The sequence below is a fragment of the Syngnathoides biaculeatus genome, chromosome 1 (assembly GCF_019802595.1).
Source record: "Syngnathoides biaculeatus isolate LvHL_M chromosome 1, ASM1980259v1, whole genome shotgun sequence".
NCBI classification, from domain to species: domain Eukaryota; kingdom Metazoa; phylum Chordata; class Actinopteri; order Syngnathiformes; family Syngnathidae; genus Syngnathoides; species Syngnathoides biaculeatus.
Genome location: NC_084640.1, coordinates 5,928,697 through 5,948,490, shown reverse-complemented (window position 1 = coordinate 5,948,490; position 19,794 = coordinate 5,928,697). Strand labels below are relative to the sequence as shown.

General features: G+C 45.0%; 1 protein-coding gene across 1 annotated transcript in view; it reads left to right on the top strand.

Moving 5' to 3' along the window:
• Positions 1–19,794, top strand: part of asns (asparagine synthetase) — a 65,335-nt gene that overhangs the window by 28,544 nt on the left and 16,997 nt on the right. The window contains exon 8 of the mRNA XM_061842708.1: positions 7,290–7,396. Coding sequence (XP_061698692.1) covers positions 7,290–7,396 — 107 coding nt within the window. The remainder of the gene's footprint in view (positions 1–7,289; positions 7,397–19,794) is intronic.

The window sequence follows — 19,794 nt, the reverse complement described above, 5'->3', positions numbered from 1 at the left end:
TGAAATTTACACAATGTGCTTTACATGATTAAAAGCATTTCAAAACAAAGAGATAAAACATTTAAAAAGGGGAAAATAACAATAAACTGATTCCATTTTTGTTCAGCATAATAGGTAAATGCTTCTCCATGTTTGCTTTGGACTCTGTGCTCCACTATTTGACCTGAGTGAGTTGATGTCAGAGCTCTACTGGGTTTGTATTCCGTAAGCATTTTTTTCATGTATTCACGACCTAAACCAGGGGTGTCAAACTCCCTTTGGTCTGCAGGCCGAATACAGCTTAATTTGAGATCAAGCGGGCCGGACCAGTAAACTCATTGCAAAATTACATAGAACTAACATTAAGCCCACTTTTTTCCTTTGTATTAGTCACTAATACTAATAATTAGTGCAAAGAATGAGTAAATTATCAAAATGTTTAACAGAATTTTCCTTTTACATTATGAACAATATATTATGAACAAGAGAATAACATAAGAACATAAATAAAGTATGTGCAATTTTAACAACACTTTTACACAGTTAAACATATATTTAAGTGTGTTGTACATAAAACTGATCACAGAAATAGTAACAATGTTCCAAAAACATTTAGTACCAGCCTTGTGGAACTTAAAAACACTGTTTTTCAACATCTGGAAAGCAATTTGAACAAATTAATAACTTTCACAGCAATTATTCGTCTTGCTTGGAATTTGCCCTTGAAACTCGACATCGTTTATCCTGCACAAGTGCATCAATATGAGGCATCATGTCCTGAGAAGCAGCCAATTTCAGAATCTCATTCAAATGCTTATGTGTGAGCTTTGAGCGCAGCTTTGTTTTCTTAATGTTCATTAGTGAGAAAACTTGAATGCAGCCCTATGGGGGCACAAACCAGTGCAATCCGTAAGCCGGTCCCAAGCCCGGATAAATGCAGAGGGTTGCGTCAGGAAGGGCATCCGGCGTAAAAACTGTGCCAAACAAATATGAGCGTTCATCTAAAGAATCCCATACCGGATCGGTCGTGGCCCGGGTTAACAACGCCCGCCCCCGGCACTGCTAAACCTGCAGGGCGTCGGTGGAAATTCAGCTACTGTGGGTCGAAGACAAAGAAGAGGAGGAAACCGGATCCAGCGTCAGAAGAAAAAGAGGAATGCACAGAGCCTACAACTGAGTGTAGGGACTTTGAATGTTGGGACTATGACAGGAAAAGCACAGGAGTTGGTTGAAATGATGATTAGGAGAAAGGTTGATATTCTGTGCATCCAAGAGAGCAGGTGGAAAGGTAGTAAGGCTAGAAGTTTGGGAGCAGGGTTTAAATTATTCTACCACGGAGTAGATGGGAAGAGAAATGGAGTAGGGGTTATTTTAAAGGAAGAGCTGGCTAAGAATGTCTTGGAGGTGAAAAGAGTATCAGATCGAGTGATGAGACTAAAATTTGAAATTGAGGGTGATATGTATAATGTGGTTAGCGGCTATGCACCACAGGTAGGATGTGACCTAGAGTTGAAAGAGAAATTCTGGAAGGAACTAGATGAAGTAGTTCTGAGCATCCCAGACAGCGAGAGAGTTGTGATTGGTGCAGATTGTAATGGACATATTGGTAAAGGAAACAGGGGCGATGAAGAAGTAATGGGTAAGTACGGCATCCAGGAAAGGAACTTTGAAGGGCAGATGGTGGTGGACTTTGCAAAAAGGATGGAGATGGCTGTAGTGAACACTTATTTCCAGAAGAGGGAGGAACATATAGTGACCTACAAGAGCGGAGGTGGAACCACACAGGTAGATTATATTTTGTGCAGACGATGTAATCTGAAGGAGGTTACTGACTGTAAAGTAGTGGTAGGGGAGAGTGTAGCTCGACAGCATAGGATGGTAGTATGAAGGATGATTCTGGTGGTGGGTAGGAAGATTAAGAAGACAAAGGTAGAGCAGAGAACCATGTGGTGGAAGCTGAGAAAGGAAGAATGTTGTGCGGCCTTCCGGAAAGAGGTGAGACAGGCTCTCGATGGACAACCGAAGCTCCCGGAAGATTGGACGACGACAGCCAAGGTGATCAGAGAGACAGGCAGGAGAGTACTTGGTGTGTCTTCTGGTAGGAAAGGGGAGAAGGAGACTTGGTGGTGGAACCCCAAAATACAGGGAGTCAAACAAGGAAAGAGATTAGCGAAGAAGAAGTGGGATACTGAGAGGACTGAGGAGAGGCGAAAGGAGTACATCGAGATGCGACGTAGGGCAAAGGTAGAGGTGGCAAAGGCTAAACAAGAGGCATATGAAGATATGTACACCAGGTTGGACACGAAAGAAGGAGAAAAGGATCTCTACAGGTTGGCCAGACAGAGGGATAGAGATGGGAAGGATGTGCAGAAGGTTTGGGTGATTAAGGATAGAGATGGAAATGTGTTGACTGGTGCCAGTAGTGTGCTAAATAGATGGAAAGAATACTTTGAGAAGTTGATGAATGAAGAAAATGAGAGAGAAGGAAGAGTTGAAGAGGCAAGAGTGAAGGACCAGGAAGTGGAAATGATTACTAAGGGGGAAGTCAGAAAGGCACTACAATGGATGAAAAATGGAAAGGCCTAGAGGTATGGAAGCAATTTGGAGAGATGGCTGTGGAGTTTTTGACCAACTTATTCAACAGAATACTAGCGGGCGAAAAGATGCCTGAAGAATGGAGGAAAAGTGTTCTAGTTCCCATTTTTCAGAACAAAGGGGATGTTCAGAGCTGTGGGAACTATAGAGGAATAAAGTTGATGAGCCACACAATGAAGTTATGGGACAGAGTAGTGGAGGCTAGACTCAGGACAGAAGTAAGTATCTGCGAGCAACAGTATGGTTTCATGCCTAGAAAGAGTACCACAGATGCATTATTTGCCTTGAGGATGCTCGTGGAAAAGTACAGAGAAGGTCAGAAGGAGCTACATTGTGTCTTTGTGGATCTAGAGAAAGCCTATGACAGAGTACCAAGAGAGGAACTGTGGTACTGCATGCGAAAGTCTGGTGTGGCAGAGAAGTATGTTAAAATAGTACAGGACATGTATGATGGCAGCAGAACAATGGTGAGCTGTGCCTTAGGTGTGACAGAGGAATTTAAGGTGGAGGTGGGACTGCATCAGGGATCAGCTCTGAGCCCCTTCCTGTTTGCAGTGGTAATGGATAGGCTGACAGATGAGGTTAGACTGGAATCCCCTTGGACCATGATGTTCGCAGATGATATTGTCATATGCAGTGAAAGCAGGGAGCATGCAGAGGAACAATTGGAAAGATGGAGACATGCACTGGAAAGGAGAGGAATGAAGATTAGCCGAAGTAAAACAGAATATCTGTGCGTGAATGAGAAAAGTAGAGGGGGAAGAGTGAGGCTACAGGGAGAAGAGATAGCGAGGGTGGACGACTTCAAATACTTGGGGTCAACAATACAGAGCAATGGAGAGTGTGGTCAGGAAGTGAAGAAACGGGTCCAAGCAGGTTGGAACAGCTGGCGAAAGGTGTCTGGTGTGTTATGTGACAGAAGAGTGTCTGCTAGGATGAAGGGCAAAGTTTACAAAACAGTGGTGAGGCCGGCCATGATGTACGGATTAGAGACGGTGGCACTGAAGAAACAACAGGAAGGTGAACTGGAGGTGGCAGAAATGAAGATGTTGAGGTTCACGCTCGGAGTGACCAGGTTGGATAGGATTAGAAATGAGCTCATTAGAGGGACAGCCAAAGTTGGAAGTTTTGGAGACAAGATTCGAGAGAGCAGACTTCGATGGTTTGGACATGTTCAGAGGCGAGAGAGTGAGTATATTGGTAGAAGGATGCTGAGGATGGAGCTCCCAGGCAAAAGAGCGAGAGGAAGACCAAAGAGAAGGTTTATGGATGTGGTGAGGGAAAACATGAGGGCAGTTGGGGTTAGAGAGGAAGATGCAGGAGATAGGCTAAGATGGCAAAAGATGACATGCTGTGGCGACCCCTAACGGGACAAGCCGAAAGGAAAAGAAGAAGAAGAAGTGAGAAAACTTGCTCACAAAGGTAGGTTGTCCCAAACATGGACAATGTTTTAGCAGCTAGTGCTGTCAATGCGGGATAGCCTGGTAGGAGGTACTTGTAAAATGTGTCCAAGCTTACAGAGGCAAATCTGTCCTTCAGTTCTACATCACACTGCAAATCAATGATTTCAAGTTGCATGGCAACAGGCAAATCAGAAGCTTTGACTGTGAATGGTGAGCGAAAAACTGCAAAATCTGTTTCGAGTTCGCTAAAAACCTGAAATCTTTTCTCAAACTCCATCAACAGCCCTGAAATCTTCTCTTTGTACCGTTTCACGTCAGAATTAACGCTTGCTGCGCACATATCTTTTAAACAGGGAAAATGAGCAGGGTCACCACTTGCCACCTGCGTCCCCCATAACCCGAGCTTTAACTTGAATGCACGTATGCTGTCATAATACTGTGTTACGATTTTTTTGCGTCCCTGCAACATTTTGTTAAGAATATTCAAGTGCTCAGTGATGTCAACCATAAACGCAAGGTCCTGCAGCCACAGATGGCACTGTAATTCCTTAACAGGTTTACCTTTTTTCTCCATGAATTGTCCGATTTCATCACGTAAATCAAAGAAGCGCTTTAGCACAGCACCTCTGCTTAACCATCGTACGTTCGTGTGATAAGGCACACCATGGATAATGTTACAGTCACTGAGAAAGCTGTCAAATTGACGATGATTGAGACCTCTGGCTCGGATGAAATTAACAGTTCGGACAACCACCTCCATGACGTGATCCATTCTTAGCGATTTGCTGCAAAATGCCTCCTGATGCAAAATGCAATGAAATGTCCAAAAATAACCTCCCCCATTTGCGGCTTGTACTTTATCTCTGAACTTTGTCACAACACCTGCCTTTTTACCGATCATTGACGGCGCACCATCAGTAGTCAGGCTTATGGCGCGTGACCAGTCCGCTCCGACTCTGTCCAGCGCTCCGACAACGGAGCTGAAAATGTCCTCAGCTGTTGTGGTGTCGATCATCGGCACCAGCTCGAGAAACTCCTCTGTGACATTCAAAGTCTTGTCAACTCCACAAATGAATATGGCCAGTTGAGTGACGTCCGTGATATCAGTACTCTCATCAATCGCAACAGAAAATGCCACAAATGACCCCACTTTGCGTTTTAGTTGGTGGTCCAAATCTGCAGAGAGTTCTGAAATCCTGTCTGCCACGGTATTTCTTGTCAAGCTTATATTGGCGAAAGCATGTCGCTTCTCAGGACACACAATTTCAGCAGCCGTCAGCAAGCAGTTTTTGATGAACTCTCCATCACTGTACGGCTTTGATGCCATTGCTATTTGGCTCGCAATTAGGTAGCTGGCTTTCACCGCAGCATCACTGGCTTCTCGGCTCCGGGTGAAAACAGATTGCTGTTTCTTCAGACGCGCCATCATTTCATTTACCTTCTGTTTTCTCAATTCTCCATGCAAACTGTTGTATTTTTCACCATGCTGAGTTTCGTAATGGCGCCGAATATTGTATTCTTTAAGCACCGAAACTTGCTGCGGGCACACCAGGCACAAGGGTTTCCCATTCACCTCCGTGAACATATAAGAACATGTCCATTTTTCTTGAAAAGTCCGACACTCTGTGTCTACTTTTCTCCTTTTTGACAAAGACATTTTGCTGATGAGGGTGCGAGGCAAACGGAAAAGTAGATAATGCAATTGTCGCCAATAGACGCTGTACAGACGTTCAATTTTACCAGGTCAAGGTGGTCCTAGTTCCGCCGCAGTGTTGCTTTCATGTTGTCTGCACGTACTAAAACACTGCGCCCCCTAGTGGATAATACAAGAACTACAAATTTTAAAGAAAATTCATATTTTTTTAATACAATGCAGCTTTCTTCCCGGGCCATACCAAACCACCAGACGGGCCGGATCCGGCCCGCGGGCCGTATGTTTGACACCCCTGACCTAAACCATTTAGTGATTTATAGACCAGTAGCAGAATTTTAAAATCGATTCTAATGCTGACTGGAAGCCAGTGCAAGGTCTTTATGAGTGGCGTTATATGCTCTGACTGCTTTGTTTTGGTCAGAACGCGACTGCAGCATTCTGAATGAGCTGCAGGTGTTTAATCCTCTTTTTGGGGAATCCAGTCATTAAACACTCACAGTATTCCAGTCTACTTGAGGTAAAAGCATAAATGAGCTTTTCCTGGTCCGCTTGACACATACAAGCCTTCTTTATAGATTTGTTCTTTAGATGGTAAAAGGCAGTTTTTGTGATTGGATATGATAGTTGAAAGTCACATCGGAATCAATCAGAACCCCAAGGTTTTGGACCTTGTCTATGTTTTTGTTTTTTTTAAAAAGAGTCCAGGTGTTTACTCACAGCAATTCTCTTTTCTTTATTGACAAAAATAATTCTCAGTTTTGTTGTGATTTAGTTGAAGAAAATTTTGCCTCATCCAGTTATCTGCTTTAGACAGTGGCACAATACCTCAATTGAACTCTAGTCATCTGGAGACTCTGTTATTTATAACTGTGTCATCTACGATGCGATGTCAGCTACGATAGTCAAAGTGAAAGTTTTGAAGACTATGACCCAAGGGTAGCATATACTGTACAGGCTAAACAGGAGAGGTCCAAGAACTCACCCTTGAGGGACCCCATAGGTCATTACAAATTGTAAGAGCTGATTCCTCAGGGGGGTCCCTAAAAGAATAAACGTGCACGCATGGTCACCACTTCTCAGGCGCCATGGAGGAAGCTTTCACTGGGGCACAACGCTGAGGTGTATAATCAAAAAATTTTATCGCTTATTGCAAAAAAATATCGCTGGAAAAAAAAAGTTATCACAAACACAACTTACAATACATATGCGAGCCAGTCAATAGCATGGATGACAACATGCACAACAAGGAAATGGGTGGGACAAGGGAAGTTGCCATCTGTGCTCTCATTGGTTGATGTCACGCCGGAAACCAATCAATTTTTTTTTTTTTTTGCTTCATTGTTCCACATGTTGTGCTAGGGACTTGCCTTGTATCAATCCGTGTTGAATCAATGCGTAATTTACGTAATTTAGTATCTCCTGTAAGAAGATCTGGATTTTTTTTTTCTTTTTGTGGCTTGGAGTAAAAAAAAAAAAAAAAAGTATTGTGATACACTGAATCGGCAAAAGGTGAATCGCGAAGTAGAGAGGGCTCATGTGAACATGGTGAGTACGTTATGAATCAATCAACACAACCTAACCTCACATTTTTTAAATAACTAAGCTTGAGACTGTTTCTTCCAAACCTCTGACCAACCCTACCATTTTCTTCCTTCTAGGAATGTACTTGGTTTCTAAATATATCCGTGAGAAGACTGACAGTGTGGTTATCTTCTCTGGAGAAGGCTCAGATGAACTCACACAAGGGTACATTTACTTTCACAAGGCAAGTGCATTTTTTTAAACAATCATATTTGAAATTAGGGCTGAAATGATTCATTTTAACAATGATTTGATTAATATCACGATTCATTAGTCGGCAATTTAATTCAAGGACGATATTGGTTCATTGAGAACAATATGATCTGAAATTATTCAATGGCAGGAAATTAGTTCAGTGTCCTTTTATGTCAAAATTAATAAATGATCCAGTCTGACTTTGAAATAAATACCTATATACTGGATAGTGCAGGAATATTGCTTCCGGTCCCCAAACTGGTAGCAGCTTAAACAGGAGGCTCTGGCCAGCCCGATTCAATAAATCCTGCTGAATTTGGACCGAATGTTGTGAAGACTCGACGTGGGACGCTCCTGGTGACGACTTCAGTGGACTAAAATCATCATCTGTGCAATCTTAGAACCCAAATTGGAGCTGTATCGTTCGTGTTGAAGCTGCTCGGCCATAAATTAGCCTAGCCTAGATCTCTTAAAAACAAAACGCGTCTGTATTCTAATATTTAACTGAGCTGAACTAATATTTAAACTCTATCTTTAGTAGTTACACAACCGGCAAAATCTATGTTTCTTTTACAATGAGGACCGTGAGTACTTAGTAGGAAGTTGAGCAAGTAGAAACGTCAACGTAAACTTCGGCCCAGACCACCTTAGCTTAGTTGGCTAACAACGAGACGCGTTTGTGATCAAACTGTGCTGTTGAAGAAACATCGAACATTAGTAACTTCAGAACTTGTACGACGAGGGCCGTGAGAACTTATAGGAAATTTAACAAGTCTTATCTTGGTACATCTTACTACCCAGATTGTTCCCGTATCGTTCGCGTTGAAGCTGCTCGGCCTAAGTTAGCAAAGCGCGTGAACAATATAACCTACGTAGAATATACAACGATGACCAAACATCGAACGTGGACTCAACTTTCAACTACTAGAGTGAGGGCCATTATGGTTCAAATCCCTTCCAGCCAGATATCCTTTGTATTTTCACACAGATAGTATGTGATTTGTGTACCTTATGTGCTGACTTAGTTTATTTGATTGCTTTTTTTGACTATCTGCATCCCGAAGGGAGGCACAATTCCTGTGGCCGGTCCCAAGCCCGGATAAATGCAGAGGGTTGCGGCAGGAAGGGCATCCAACGTAAAACTGTGCCAAACATATATGAGCATTCATCAAACGAATTCCATAACGGATAGGTTGTGGCCCGGGCTAACTACGCCTGCCCCCGGCCGGCACTGCAAGGCGGAGGTAGAAATTCAGATAATGTAGGTCGAAGACAAAAAAGAGGAGGAAAGCGGCTTAGTCGGCAGAAGAAGAGGAGGCATGCCCAGACCCGACAACTGTGTGTAAGGACTTTGAATGTTGGGACTATGACAGGAAAACCTCACGAGTTAGTTAACATGATGATTAGGAGAAATGTTTATGTATTGTGCATCCAAGAGAACAAGTAGAAAGGGAATAAGGCGAGAAGCTTCGGCGCAGGGTTTAAATTATTTTACCATGGAGTAGATTGGAAGAGAAATGGAGTACGGGTTATTTTAAAGGAAGAGCTGGCTAAGAATGTCTTGGATGTGAAAAGAGTATCAGATCGAGTGATGAGGCTGAAATATAAAATTGAGGGTATTGTGTATAATGTGATTAGCGGCTCTGAACCATAGGTGGAATGTGACCAAGACTTGAAAGAGAAATTCTGGAAGAAACTAGACGAAGTGGTCCTGAGTAAGAGAGAGAGAGAGAGAGAGAGAGAGAGAGAGAGATGTGATTGGTGCAGATTTCAAAGGACATGTTGGCGATGGAAACATGGCCGATGAAGAAGTGATGGGTAAGTACGGCATTCAGCAAAGGAACTTTGAGGGTCAGATGGTGGTGGAGTTAGCAAAAAGGATGGAATTGGCAGTGGTGAACACTTACTTCCAGAAGAGACAGGAACATAGAATGACGTACAAGAGCGGCGGTAGAAGCATACAGGTGGATTATATTTTGTGCAAACAATGTAATCTGAAGGAGGTTATGGATTGTAAGGTAGTGGTGGGTGAGAGTGTAGCTCGACAGCATAGGATGGTGGTGTGTAGGATGACTCTGGTAGCGGGTAGGATGATTAAGAAGACAAAGGGAGAGCAGAGAATCTGGTGGTGAAAGTTGAGAAAGGAAGAATGTTGTGTGGCCTTTTGGAAAGAGGTGAGACAGGCTCTAGACGGACAGGAAGAGCACCTGGAAGACTGGAATACAACTGCCAAGGCACTCAGAGAGGTAGGCAGGAGAGTACTTGGGGTGCCTTCTGGTCGTAAAGGGGAGAAACACTTGATGGTGGAACCCTAAATACAGGAAGTCATCCAAGGAAAGAGATTAGCGAAGAAGAAGTGGGACATGGAGAGGACTGAGGAGAGGCAGAAGGAATACATTGAGATGCAACGTAGGGCAAAGGTAGAAGTGGCGAAGGCTAAACAAGAGGCGCATGACATATACACCAGGTTGGATACGAAAGGAGAAAAGGATCTCAACAGGTTGGCCTGACAGAGGGATTGAGATGGGAAGGATGTGCAGCAAGTAAAGGTGATTAACGATAGCGATGGAAATATGTTGACTGTTGCCAGCAGTCTGCTATGTAGATGGAAAAAGTACTTTTAGAAGTTAATAAATGAAGAAAATGGAAGAGAAGGTGGGGTAGAAGAGCCAAGCGTGAATGATCAGAAAGTGGCAATGATTAGTAAGGGGGAAGTTAGGAAGGCACTGGACAGAATGAAAAATGGTAAGACAGGTGGTCCTGATGACTTACCAGTGGAAGTATGGAAGCAATTTGGAGAAGTGGCTGTGGAGTTTTTGACCAACTTATGCAATCAAACACTCGCGGGAGAAATGATGACGTAAGAATGGAGGAAAACTGTGCTGGTCCCCACTTTTAAGAACAAAGGTGATGTTCAGACCTTTGCAAACTATAGAGGAATAAAGATGGTGAACCACACAATGAAGTTTTGGGAAAGAGTAGTGGAGGCTAGACTCAGGACAGAAGTAAGTTTCTGCGAGCAACACTATGGTTTCATGCCTAGAATGAGTACCACAGATGCATTATTTGCCTTAAGGATGCAAGTGGAAAAGTACACAGAAGGTCAGAAGGAGCTACATTGTGTCTTTGTAGACCTAGAGTAAGCGTATGACAGAGTACCAATAGAGGAACTGTGGTACTGCATGTGCAAGTCTGGTGTGGCGGAGAAATATGTTAGAATAGTACAGGACATGTATGAGGGCAGCAGAATAGCGGTGAGATGTGCCGTAGGTGTGTCAGAAGAATTTAAGGTGGAGATGGGACTGCATCAGGGATCCTTCCTGTTTGCGGTGGTAATGGATAGCCTGACAGATGACAGATGGAATCCCCCTGGACTATGATCTTCGCAGATGATATTGTTATCTGCAGTCAAAGCAGGGAGCAGGCAGAGGAACAATTAGAAAGATGGAGGAACGCACTGGAGAGGAGAGGAATGAAGATTAGCTGAAGTAAAACAGAATATATGTGCATGAATGTGAGGGGCGGAGGAGGAGCAGTGAAGCTCCGGGAAGAAGAGATAACGTGGGTGGACGACTTCAAATACTTGGGGTCAACAATACAGAGCAATGGAAAGTGTGGTAAGGAAGTGAAGAAACAGATCCAAGCGGGGTGGAACAGTTGGTGCAAGGTGTCTGGTGTTTTATGTGACAGAAGAGTCTCCGCTAGTATGAAGGGCAAAGTTTATAAAACAGTGGTGAGGCTAGCCATGATGTACGGATTAGAGATGGCGGCACTGAATAAACAACAGGAAGCAGAACTGAGGGTAGTAGAAATGAAGATGCAGAGGTTCTTGCTTAGAGTTAACAGGTTGGATAGGATTAGAAATGAACTCATTGGAGGGACAGCCAAAGTTGGATGTTTTAAAGACAAGGTTGGAGAGAGCAGACTTAGATGGTTTGGACATGTTCAGAGAGGAGAGAGTGAGTATATTGGTAGAAGGGTGCTGAGGATGGACCTGCCAGGTAAAAGAATGAGAGGAAAACCAAAGAAAAGGTTGATTGATGTTGTGAGGCAGGACATTAGGATAGTGGGTGTTAGAGAGTAGGATGCACGAGATAGGGTTAGATGGAAAAAGATGACACGCTGCGGTGACCCCTAACGGGACAAGCCGAAAAGAAAAGAAGAAGGTACTGGATAGTGCAGGTTCGATTCCTGTTTCTTGTAAGGGAATCACATAAAAATGAATTATGGTAAAAAAATATTTAGATTTTCCTGGTGTACTTGTATTCCTTTGTAATGATACAGGGCTGGCTGCAAAGTTTAGTGCTTTTTCTTGTTCATTATTTTGGTGTTATTTTTACATTTTTGTAAAGCCACATTCACCTAGAGCTTCATGGACCTGATTGATCTGGGACTGAAGCATAATCTATCAATCATTGATGATCCTCGAGACAAAAAAACAATATTCCAGATGACATCGTGAGACCACCGAGATCTCAGTGGATAGTAGGTCAACCCAGCAAGCAACGGAGACGATGGAGGGAGTGAAAGCAAAAGTGAGGATGTCAGTCAGGCCTTGCTGCTAAGCTAAGGAAGGAACCTCACAGACCACAGATACCAAGCATCTTCCTGATCAACGCCAGATCCATTCCCCACAAAATGGATGAATTGGAGTTATAACTTGCCATGAACAAATTTGTCCGTAACTGCAGTGTTATTGTCATCACGGAGACATGGCTTCTTCATCTGCAAATCCCTGATGCTGCAGTTTCACTAGCAGACTGTACGCTGCACCGGCAGGATGGAACCAAAGTCTCCGGTAAGAGCAGAGGAGGCGGGCTTTGTGTTTATGTGCATAATGATTGGTCTTGCAACAGCAGGATCATCAACACCCACTATTCTCCTGATTTAGAGGTTCTTGCAGTATCGTGCGACCTTTTTATCTACCAAGAGCGCTAACGTAGTCATTGTGATAGCTGTTTGCATCAGTGCAGTGGATGCTAACGTAAGCACAGCACTTATCCGTCTGCTCGTGGTTGTAAACAAATAGCAGCTTGCCCACCACGATGGAATATTTATTGCTGCTGGTGACTTCAATGAGGTTGTTCTTCCCAAATTCATCTAGTATGTGAAGCGTCCCACCAGAGGGGATAAAACCCTGGACGATGTCTATTCCAACATTAAACATGCTTACAGGGCCACCACCCTCCCCCATCTTGCTGGAGCCGATCATGTTTAGGTTTCCCTCACCCCCACAAACATCCCATATCTTGGACAAACAAAGCCACAAACAAAGAAAATAAATAAATGGAACATGCCTTGAGAATCCGCTCTCTCAGTTACAGGGCTGTTTTTCATGCACTGTTTTGGAATTATTTGAACCACAGAAACTCCAGGAATTCACAGATAGTATGCTTTTCTAGATCAAAAACTACATACACACTGTAACCATCAATAGACATATCTGGGTTTTCCACAATAAAAAAAATGCTGGATGACTGAGACTCGGTTACTCCCGAGATGCCATAAAGCTGCCTTCATGTCAGGGCACAAGGAAAATTACAGAGCTCTCAGAGCTGACTTAGAGTGACGAAAATAAGTATTTAAACACCCTGCTATATTGCAAGTTCTCCCACTTAGAAATCATGGAGGGCTCTGAAATTTTCATCGTAGGTGCATGTCTACTGTGAGAGAGATAATCTAAAAAAAAAAAAATCATACATTGTGATTTGTGACAATGTATGATTTTTTTTTTTTAACGATTTGTGTGGTACAGCTGCGACTAAGTATTTGAACACCTGTCTATCAGCCAGAATTCTGACCCTCAGAGACCTGTTAGTCCATCTTTAAAAGTCCTCCTCCAATCCATGTATTATCCTGAATCAGATGCACCCATGTGAGGTCGTTACCTGCATAAAGAGACCTGTCAACCCCCTACAATGAGTAAGGCTCAAACCTGTAACATGGCCAAGACCAAAGACCTGTCCAAAGACACCAGAGACAAAATTCTACAACCCCAAACGACAGGAAACGGCTACAGAGAAGGTGCCAAGTAGCTTGGTGGAAAAAAACGTCCACTGTTGGAGCAATCATTAAAAAATAGAAGAAGCTAAACATGACGGTCAATCTCAATTGGAGTGAAGCCCTATGCAAGATATCACCTCGTGTGGTCTCAATGATCCTTAGAAGGGTGAGGAATCAGTCCAGGACTACACGACAGTACTTGGTCAATGATCTGAAAAGAGCAGGGACCAACGTTTCCAAGGTTGGTAATACACCAAGACGTCATGGTTTGAAATAATGCATGGCATGGAAGGTTCCCCTGCTTAAACCAGCACATGTCAAGGCCCATCTTAAGTTTGCCATTGACCATTCGGATGATACAGAGGAGTCATGGGACGATACAGAGGAGTCAAGGGAGAAGGTTTTGTGGTCAGATGAGACCAAAATTTAAATTTTTGGTCATAATTCCACCAACCGTGTTTGAAGGAAGACGAATGATGAGTTCCACCCCAAGAACACCATCCCTGCTGTGAAGAATGGGGGTGGTAGCATCATGCTTTGGGGGTGTTTTTCTCCATGATTTCCAAGTGGGAGAACTTGGAATATAGCAAGGTGTTCAAATACTTATTTTCTTCACTGTAAAGAGAGGCATCACAGAGGTCAAGGCGGCCTACAAAGGGAACATTGAACACACGGAAAATAACTCAAAAAAGATGTGTGAGGGATTACAACACACACTAACTATGACATCAACAACAAGAAAGGTGATTGAGGGAAATACAAATGTGCTGCCCTTCAAGAACTCCCCTCTATCAATGTCTGCGGCCCCCACACCTCACTGTTCACTGAAGTGCTCAAAACTGCGACCGCAGAATCAGTCCAGCAAAAAGTCTTCCGACCAAACAACATCTCCTGGATGAACAGCGACTTAAAACAACTCATCAAGGAGAGGCATTGGCTCCAAAGAAATCTGAGCGCCAACACCAGACAGTACTCCCTTCAAAAACGCCAAGCGGTAACTGAGAAGACAGCAGAGCCAATATGTGCGGCTTGGCATCTCCACCTCTCCACAATTGCGGAGACCAATGACACCAAGCAGGCATGAGTGGTGGTCAAATCTCTGTCTGGACCCCGTTCACATGAAACAGGCAAGATGGTTACCTACAACAACCACGAATATGCCTCAGACAAGTCTGACGCGATGGCCTTAGTCATCGAATATGCAACGGTGAGTGGGGCAAGGGTGATAAGTCGAGTAGGAGGACTATATGAGAGCTTCGAAGAGATTTTCGTAGACTACAGGGTTCCCCTCGGCAATCACTCAAGTGCCAATTAACGACTGATGAACTCCCTTCAAACAACTCAAACCTTGCAAAGCTGCTGGACCAGATGGAACTGCTCCAGAGATGTTGAAACACCTGCCTGCTGCTGCACTTCCCGCTCTCCTAGAAATACTCAACAACAGCTGGACCACCCAATGGTGCCCACAATTCTGGTGCACGGCTGAGATCCTCCCATACCATAAAAATACTGATGACTTTGCGCTGGTCTGTGGCGGCTGTAATCAGGAAGAATTGGTGGTGAGACTACAGTCGAAGGCTGTCAAAGTTCACCAATGGTCCGCAGCCAACCATCTCACTCTCAACACGTCGAAGTTGGAAGTTGCCTTTTTCACGATGGACGTTGCTGAATCCTCATGGCGCCCAAACATCATGGCTGGGGGTTGCAGACTCAAGACAAATCCCACTCCCATCTTTCTGGGGTTTCAATACGATCACCAGCTCATGTTCAACAAACATGTCTGCCACTTGAGCCAAGTCATGAAGCAGCGCTCCAACCTCCTGCGACAACTGACTGGTTCGTCTTGGAGGTGGCAGCCACAGGATATGCAGATGATCAATTTTGCGACCATCAAATCGCTCGCAGAATACACAGCTCCTGCCTGGGCACCCTGGGCTTCCTTCTACAACATCCAGAAACTGGAGAGGGCGTAGTCAGATGTGGCTTGCACCATAACGAGCCATCTTCAAACAACTCCTATCGACGCTGTCCTGCATGAAGCCCAATTACCACTAATCTCCTCCCAGTTAAATTTGGCCTGTCTTAAAAAGGCTGATGACTGGTGCCACCTTCCCCACGACAATGACAGAAGGGTACTATACCAGACGCACCAGCCAAAACGCCTAAAACGTGGCGACTACAGAAGTTTCACCCCTATCCTATCCAACATCAACCTGGTGGACATGGAAACTGAAAATAATTCCAATATTCCATGGCCCCCGCCTCCTCCACCTCCCATCCATTTCACGCCCATCCCAAAATCTGCATTCCCCACCCAACAACTAGCTGCAGGTATGGAAATGCTTGTGGCACACGGCCCAACAGAACTGTTTGTCTTCACTGATGGCTCCACCTTTAACAGCACGGAGAAAGGAGGCGCTGGGTGAGTGGTCTTCAGAGGTGACTCCTTGATCCACTCCTTGCACACATCCAACGGGACCTTTAGCAGCTCTTTTCAGGCCGAAAAGGCTACACTGAATGTGGCCATCACTTGGCTTGGACAAAATGACAACTGGTCCTCAGCCTCCATCATCACAGACTGAAAGTTCCTCCTTCAATCCTTCGACCACTCCACTGCCTTAGACCCCTCCACCCTTTCCATCAACTCCAACCTTACAGCCTTCCTTCGCACCAAAAAGATCCAACTAATATGGGTCCCAGGCCATTGCAACCTCCTGGGCAATGACCTTGCAGACGACCAGGCCAAACCTGGTTCTCCCTTCCCCAACCTATCATATCACTCGATTCCCAAATACGCTTAGCGATCATCTGCAGGAGTTGCAAACCCTCTCCACCTACCCGCCCCCGTATCCTTTCCTTCACCTCCTCCCAACCTAATATGGAGGAAGAGTCCCAGTTGTCCAAGAAAGACCTTGTTGATCTTATCCAGTTCCAGTCTGGCCATCATCCCTCCCTCCGAAGATGGCAACATTTGATGGGGAAGTGTGATGATGACCGGTGTCGTCTCTGCGGTGAGGAAGAAGAATCAGCCTCTGGCTTCGGTGCCTTCCACTCCAGTCTGCCCGATACCGCTGTCAACTGGGATTCTCCTTCAGGGAACTACGGAGCCTCCCACATGAGTCTAGCGCTTCTGAGGATCATCCTCAGGTGCTTGAGTGACTCAAAGAAGAAGATGAAGACATCACTAACAACAAAATATGTGCGCCAGAAACACATATGCTTTGTTGGCAGTGGAACTAAACCGTTTCTTTGCTCGCTTTGACATTGATGGATCGGATTCAGTCACAACCATCTCCCCTCAGCAGCACACTGACACTTCAGGAACATGAAGTAAGACGTATGCTCAGGACTGTAAACACCAGGAGGGCTGCCGGCCCGGATGGAATGCCTGGTAAGGTACCTGTGGTGACCAGCTGGCCGTGTTTTCACAAAAATCTTGTTCCTTGCAACAATCAACCATCCCCTCGTGCCTGAAATCTGCAACAATCATCCCAAAAGCCAGTCATTGATAATCTGAATGATCACAGGCTGGTTGCACTCACATCTGTGATCATTAACTGCTTTAAGGAACTGGTTGCAGGTTATGTAAGGGACTCACTCACTCCCTCACTTGACCCACACCAGTTTGCCTACAAAGGAAACCCATCCACCAAGAATGCTATCGCAATAGCTCTTCACACTACACTGAACCACCTGGAACACCAATGGAACTATGTGAGGATGCTCTTCATAAATTTTACCTCAGCCTTTAACACCATTGTGACAGGTATTTTGGTTGACAAACTCTCCCTTCCCTCTGTTGCTGGATTCGGGACTCTCACAAACCATCCACAATCTGTCAGACTTACTCCATACCTCTCTTCCTCCATCACCCTCAGCACTGGGTCCCCTCAATGTTGTGTACTGAGTCCTCTCTTATACTTTCTGTACAAATATGACTCTATCAGCCCATCCCAGCAACTCTGTCATCAGGTTTGCTGATGGTACCATCGTAATCTGTCTTATCTCAAGATGAGATGAGTCTCCCTACAGAGATGACTGCGAATCTGTCAAACTGGTGTTTAGTAAACAACCTCACACTAAAGACCACAAAAACAAATCAAATCATCTTCGACTTACGGCAATATGGCATAGACCTGGTCCCGCTCTTCATCAATGAGGAGTGTCTGGAGAGGGTCCACTCCTTCATATTTCTGGTAGTCCACATACTGTAACAGACAAACTCATCTGGACTGTAAATACCATGACGGTGGTGAACAAGGCCCAGCAGCGACTCCACTTGCCGAGAGTGCTCAGAATGAATACATCTGGAAACTAAGCTGGTGCTGGATTTCTACAGAACCACCCTGCAAAGTATCCTCACATACTGCATCACAGTGTGGTATGCTGGGTGTACAATGGCGGGGAGGAAAAGTCTACAGAGAGGGATCAACAGCGCCCAGAAGATCACTGGCTGGTCTCCGCTCTCCCTAGAAGACATTTCCAGCTCTCGCAACCATAGCAGAGCTAATAACATTGCTAAGGACTCGTCCAACCCTGATCATTAGGTGTTTAACTTGGTGACCTCTGGCAGGAGTTAGATGTCCCACAAAACACGGAAAAAGAGACTCCAAAATAGCTTAAGTAGCTCAAGTAGAACTGTGCCTTGATTGTAAATATATTATCTGAGCCACTTTACCTAACACTTAATGTTTACTTTTGTACTTAATTGCCCCCCCCCGCCCAAAAATATATATTTACAATAAATAATGTATCTTTGTTGATCTAGTTATGGCAGTGAGACATAGTGAGAGAGAGAACGAATTAATGGTCTTCTATTAGTTGGCAGGAAGTGGATAGAATAATCAGTGTACAAACCCAATTAAATAAAGTAACAAACCCCCACCCCAGTCTGTCTGATGGCTGTCCAGGCCACCCAAAGCGAGGAGCCTGGCTGAGCAATTCAGGAGGTCGCCCACCACACCAAGTTCCAGGGTCCTTGTGGGACGACTCAGGCGTACGTCCTTAAGGAGGTTCCCAATGACAAAGCAGGAGCCAAACATGATCAGATGACAGCTGTGGACGAAATAGTCGAGAGGTGTTGGCTGGTGACGCTGGTCAAGCACTGCCGAAGAATGTTCAAGAAACGGTGCCTGCTGACGCTGGTGGTGTTCGAGCACCACTGTTACATGGTTGGGCGGCTGCTGCTGCTGGTCAGGCATGACTGAGGTGTGGTCGAGAGGCGACGGCGGCGGCTGACGCTGGTGCTGGTTGATCAATGCCGAGGTTTGGTTGAGCGGTGGAGGCTGTTGACACTGGTGCTGGTTGAGCACAGCAGAGGAGTGGTTGAGCAGCGGCGGCGGCTGATGCTGGTGCTGGTCAAGCGCCGCCGATTCGTAGTCCAGAGGCGATGGCTTCTGCTGTTCGCCTGGGCCTCGGACGCTTCTAAGGTATGGTTGAAATGCAGCTGGGGCTCCGTTGCTGCCGAGACGTGAGTGAGAGGCGGTTGGAGCTCGGTGTCGCCAAGACATGAGCGTGAGGTGGCTGGGGCTTGGGCTCTGCTGAAGAGAGGCACGAGGCGGCTGTGGGTCAGCAGGGGCCTCCTGAGCCTTCTGTCATCCAGGCTTGGTAGGTAAGGATATGAGGGTGGCAGAGTGTACACTGACTTGTGAAGGTGAACTGGGAAACATGGGTGCTATAGAATGCGTTGATTCACTGGCAGATTTTGCTTTGTGTGGTTTAGGCGGAGTACAGCGGGAGGCATAAAGCTGAAGTGTACTTGGATGCTGTGGATTGGGCACCGGTGAGACATGAGCATGTAGTGGATGGCACGCAGTGGGGCGCTGCCAGAACAAGAGTACGTAGCAAACGTCCGATAACTATGAGGCAAAACTTGGAACATGAGCAAAAAGAAGACTTGAGTTACGTGGCACAGAAACACGGGAATGAGGGAATTACACGAACAAAGCAATTGCGTACTTACACACAGTGATGCAGTGTCAAACACAACGAACACAAGGCTTATATACCTGGCCTAATTAGGGTCAATGAAGCGCAGATGAGTAATTGCTGCCAACGTCAGCAGTACAGAGGGCAGTGGCCTGGCCACGCCCGTGACAGTATATTTCCATTCGAAAAATACAATACTAACCGTTTCCCTCACCAACCAGGTGCTAAGAGACCATAAGAGTTCCAAAATTAATAACTTAATCAACTTCACCTTCAACACATGCCTCTTTTACCATCCCTCCATCTTTGAAGGACTTGTTTCTTTTAATGATGACGTGACTCACACGGAACAATGCTTTGGTGCCGGCTTTTGCTTTTGAAGTTGTTGAATTTTTTTTTTGTTTATTAATGTGAGCCTGATAGCATGAGTGAGGGATCTAACAAGTCCTCCCACCA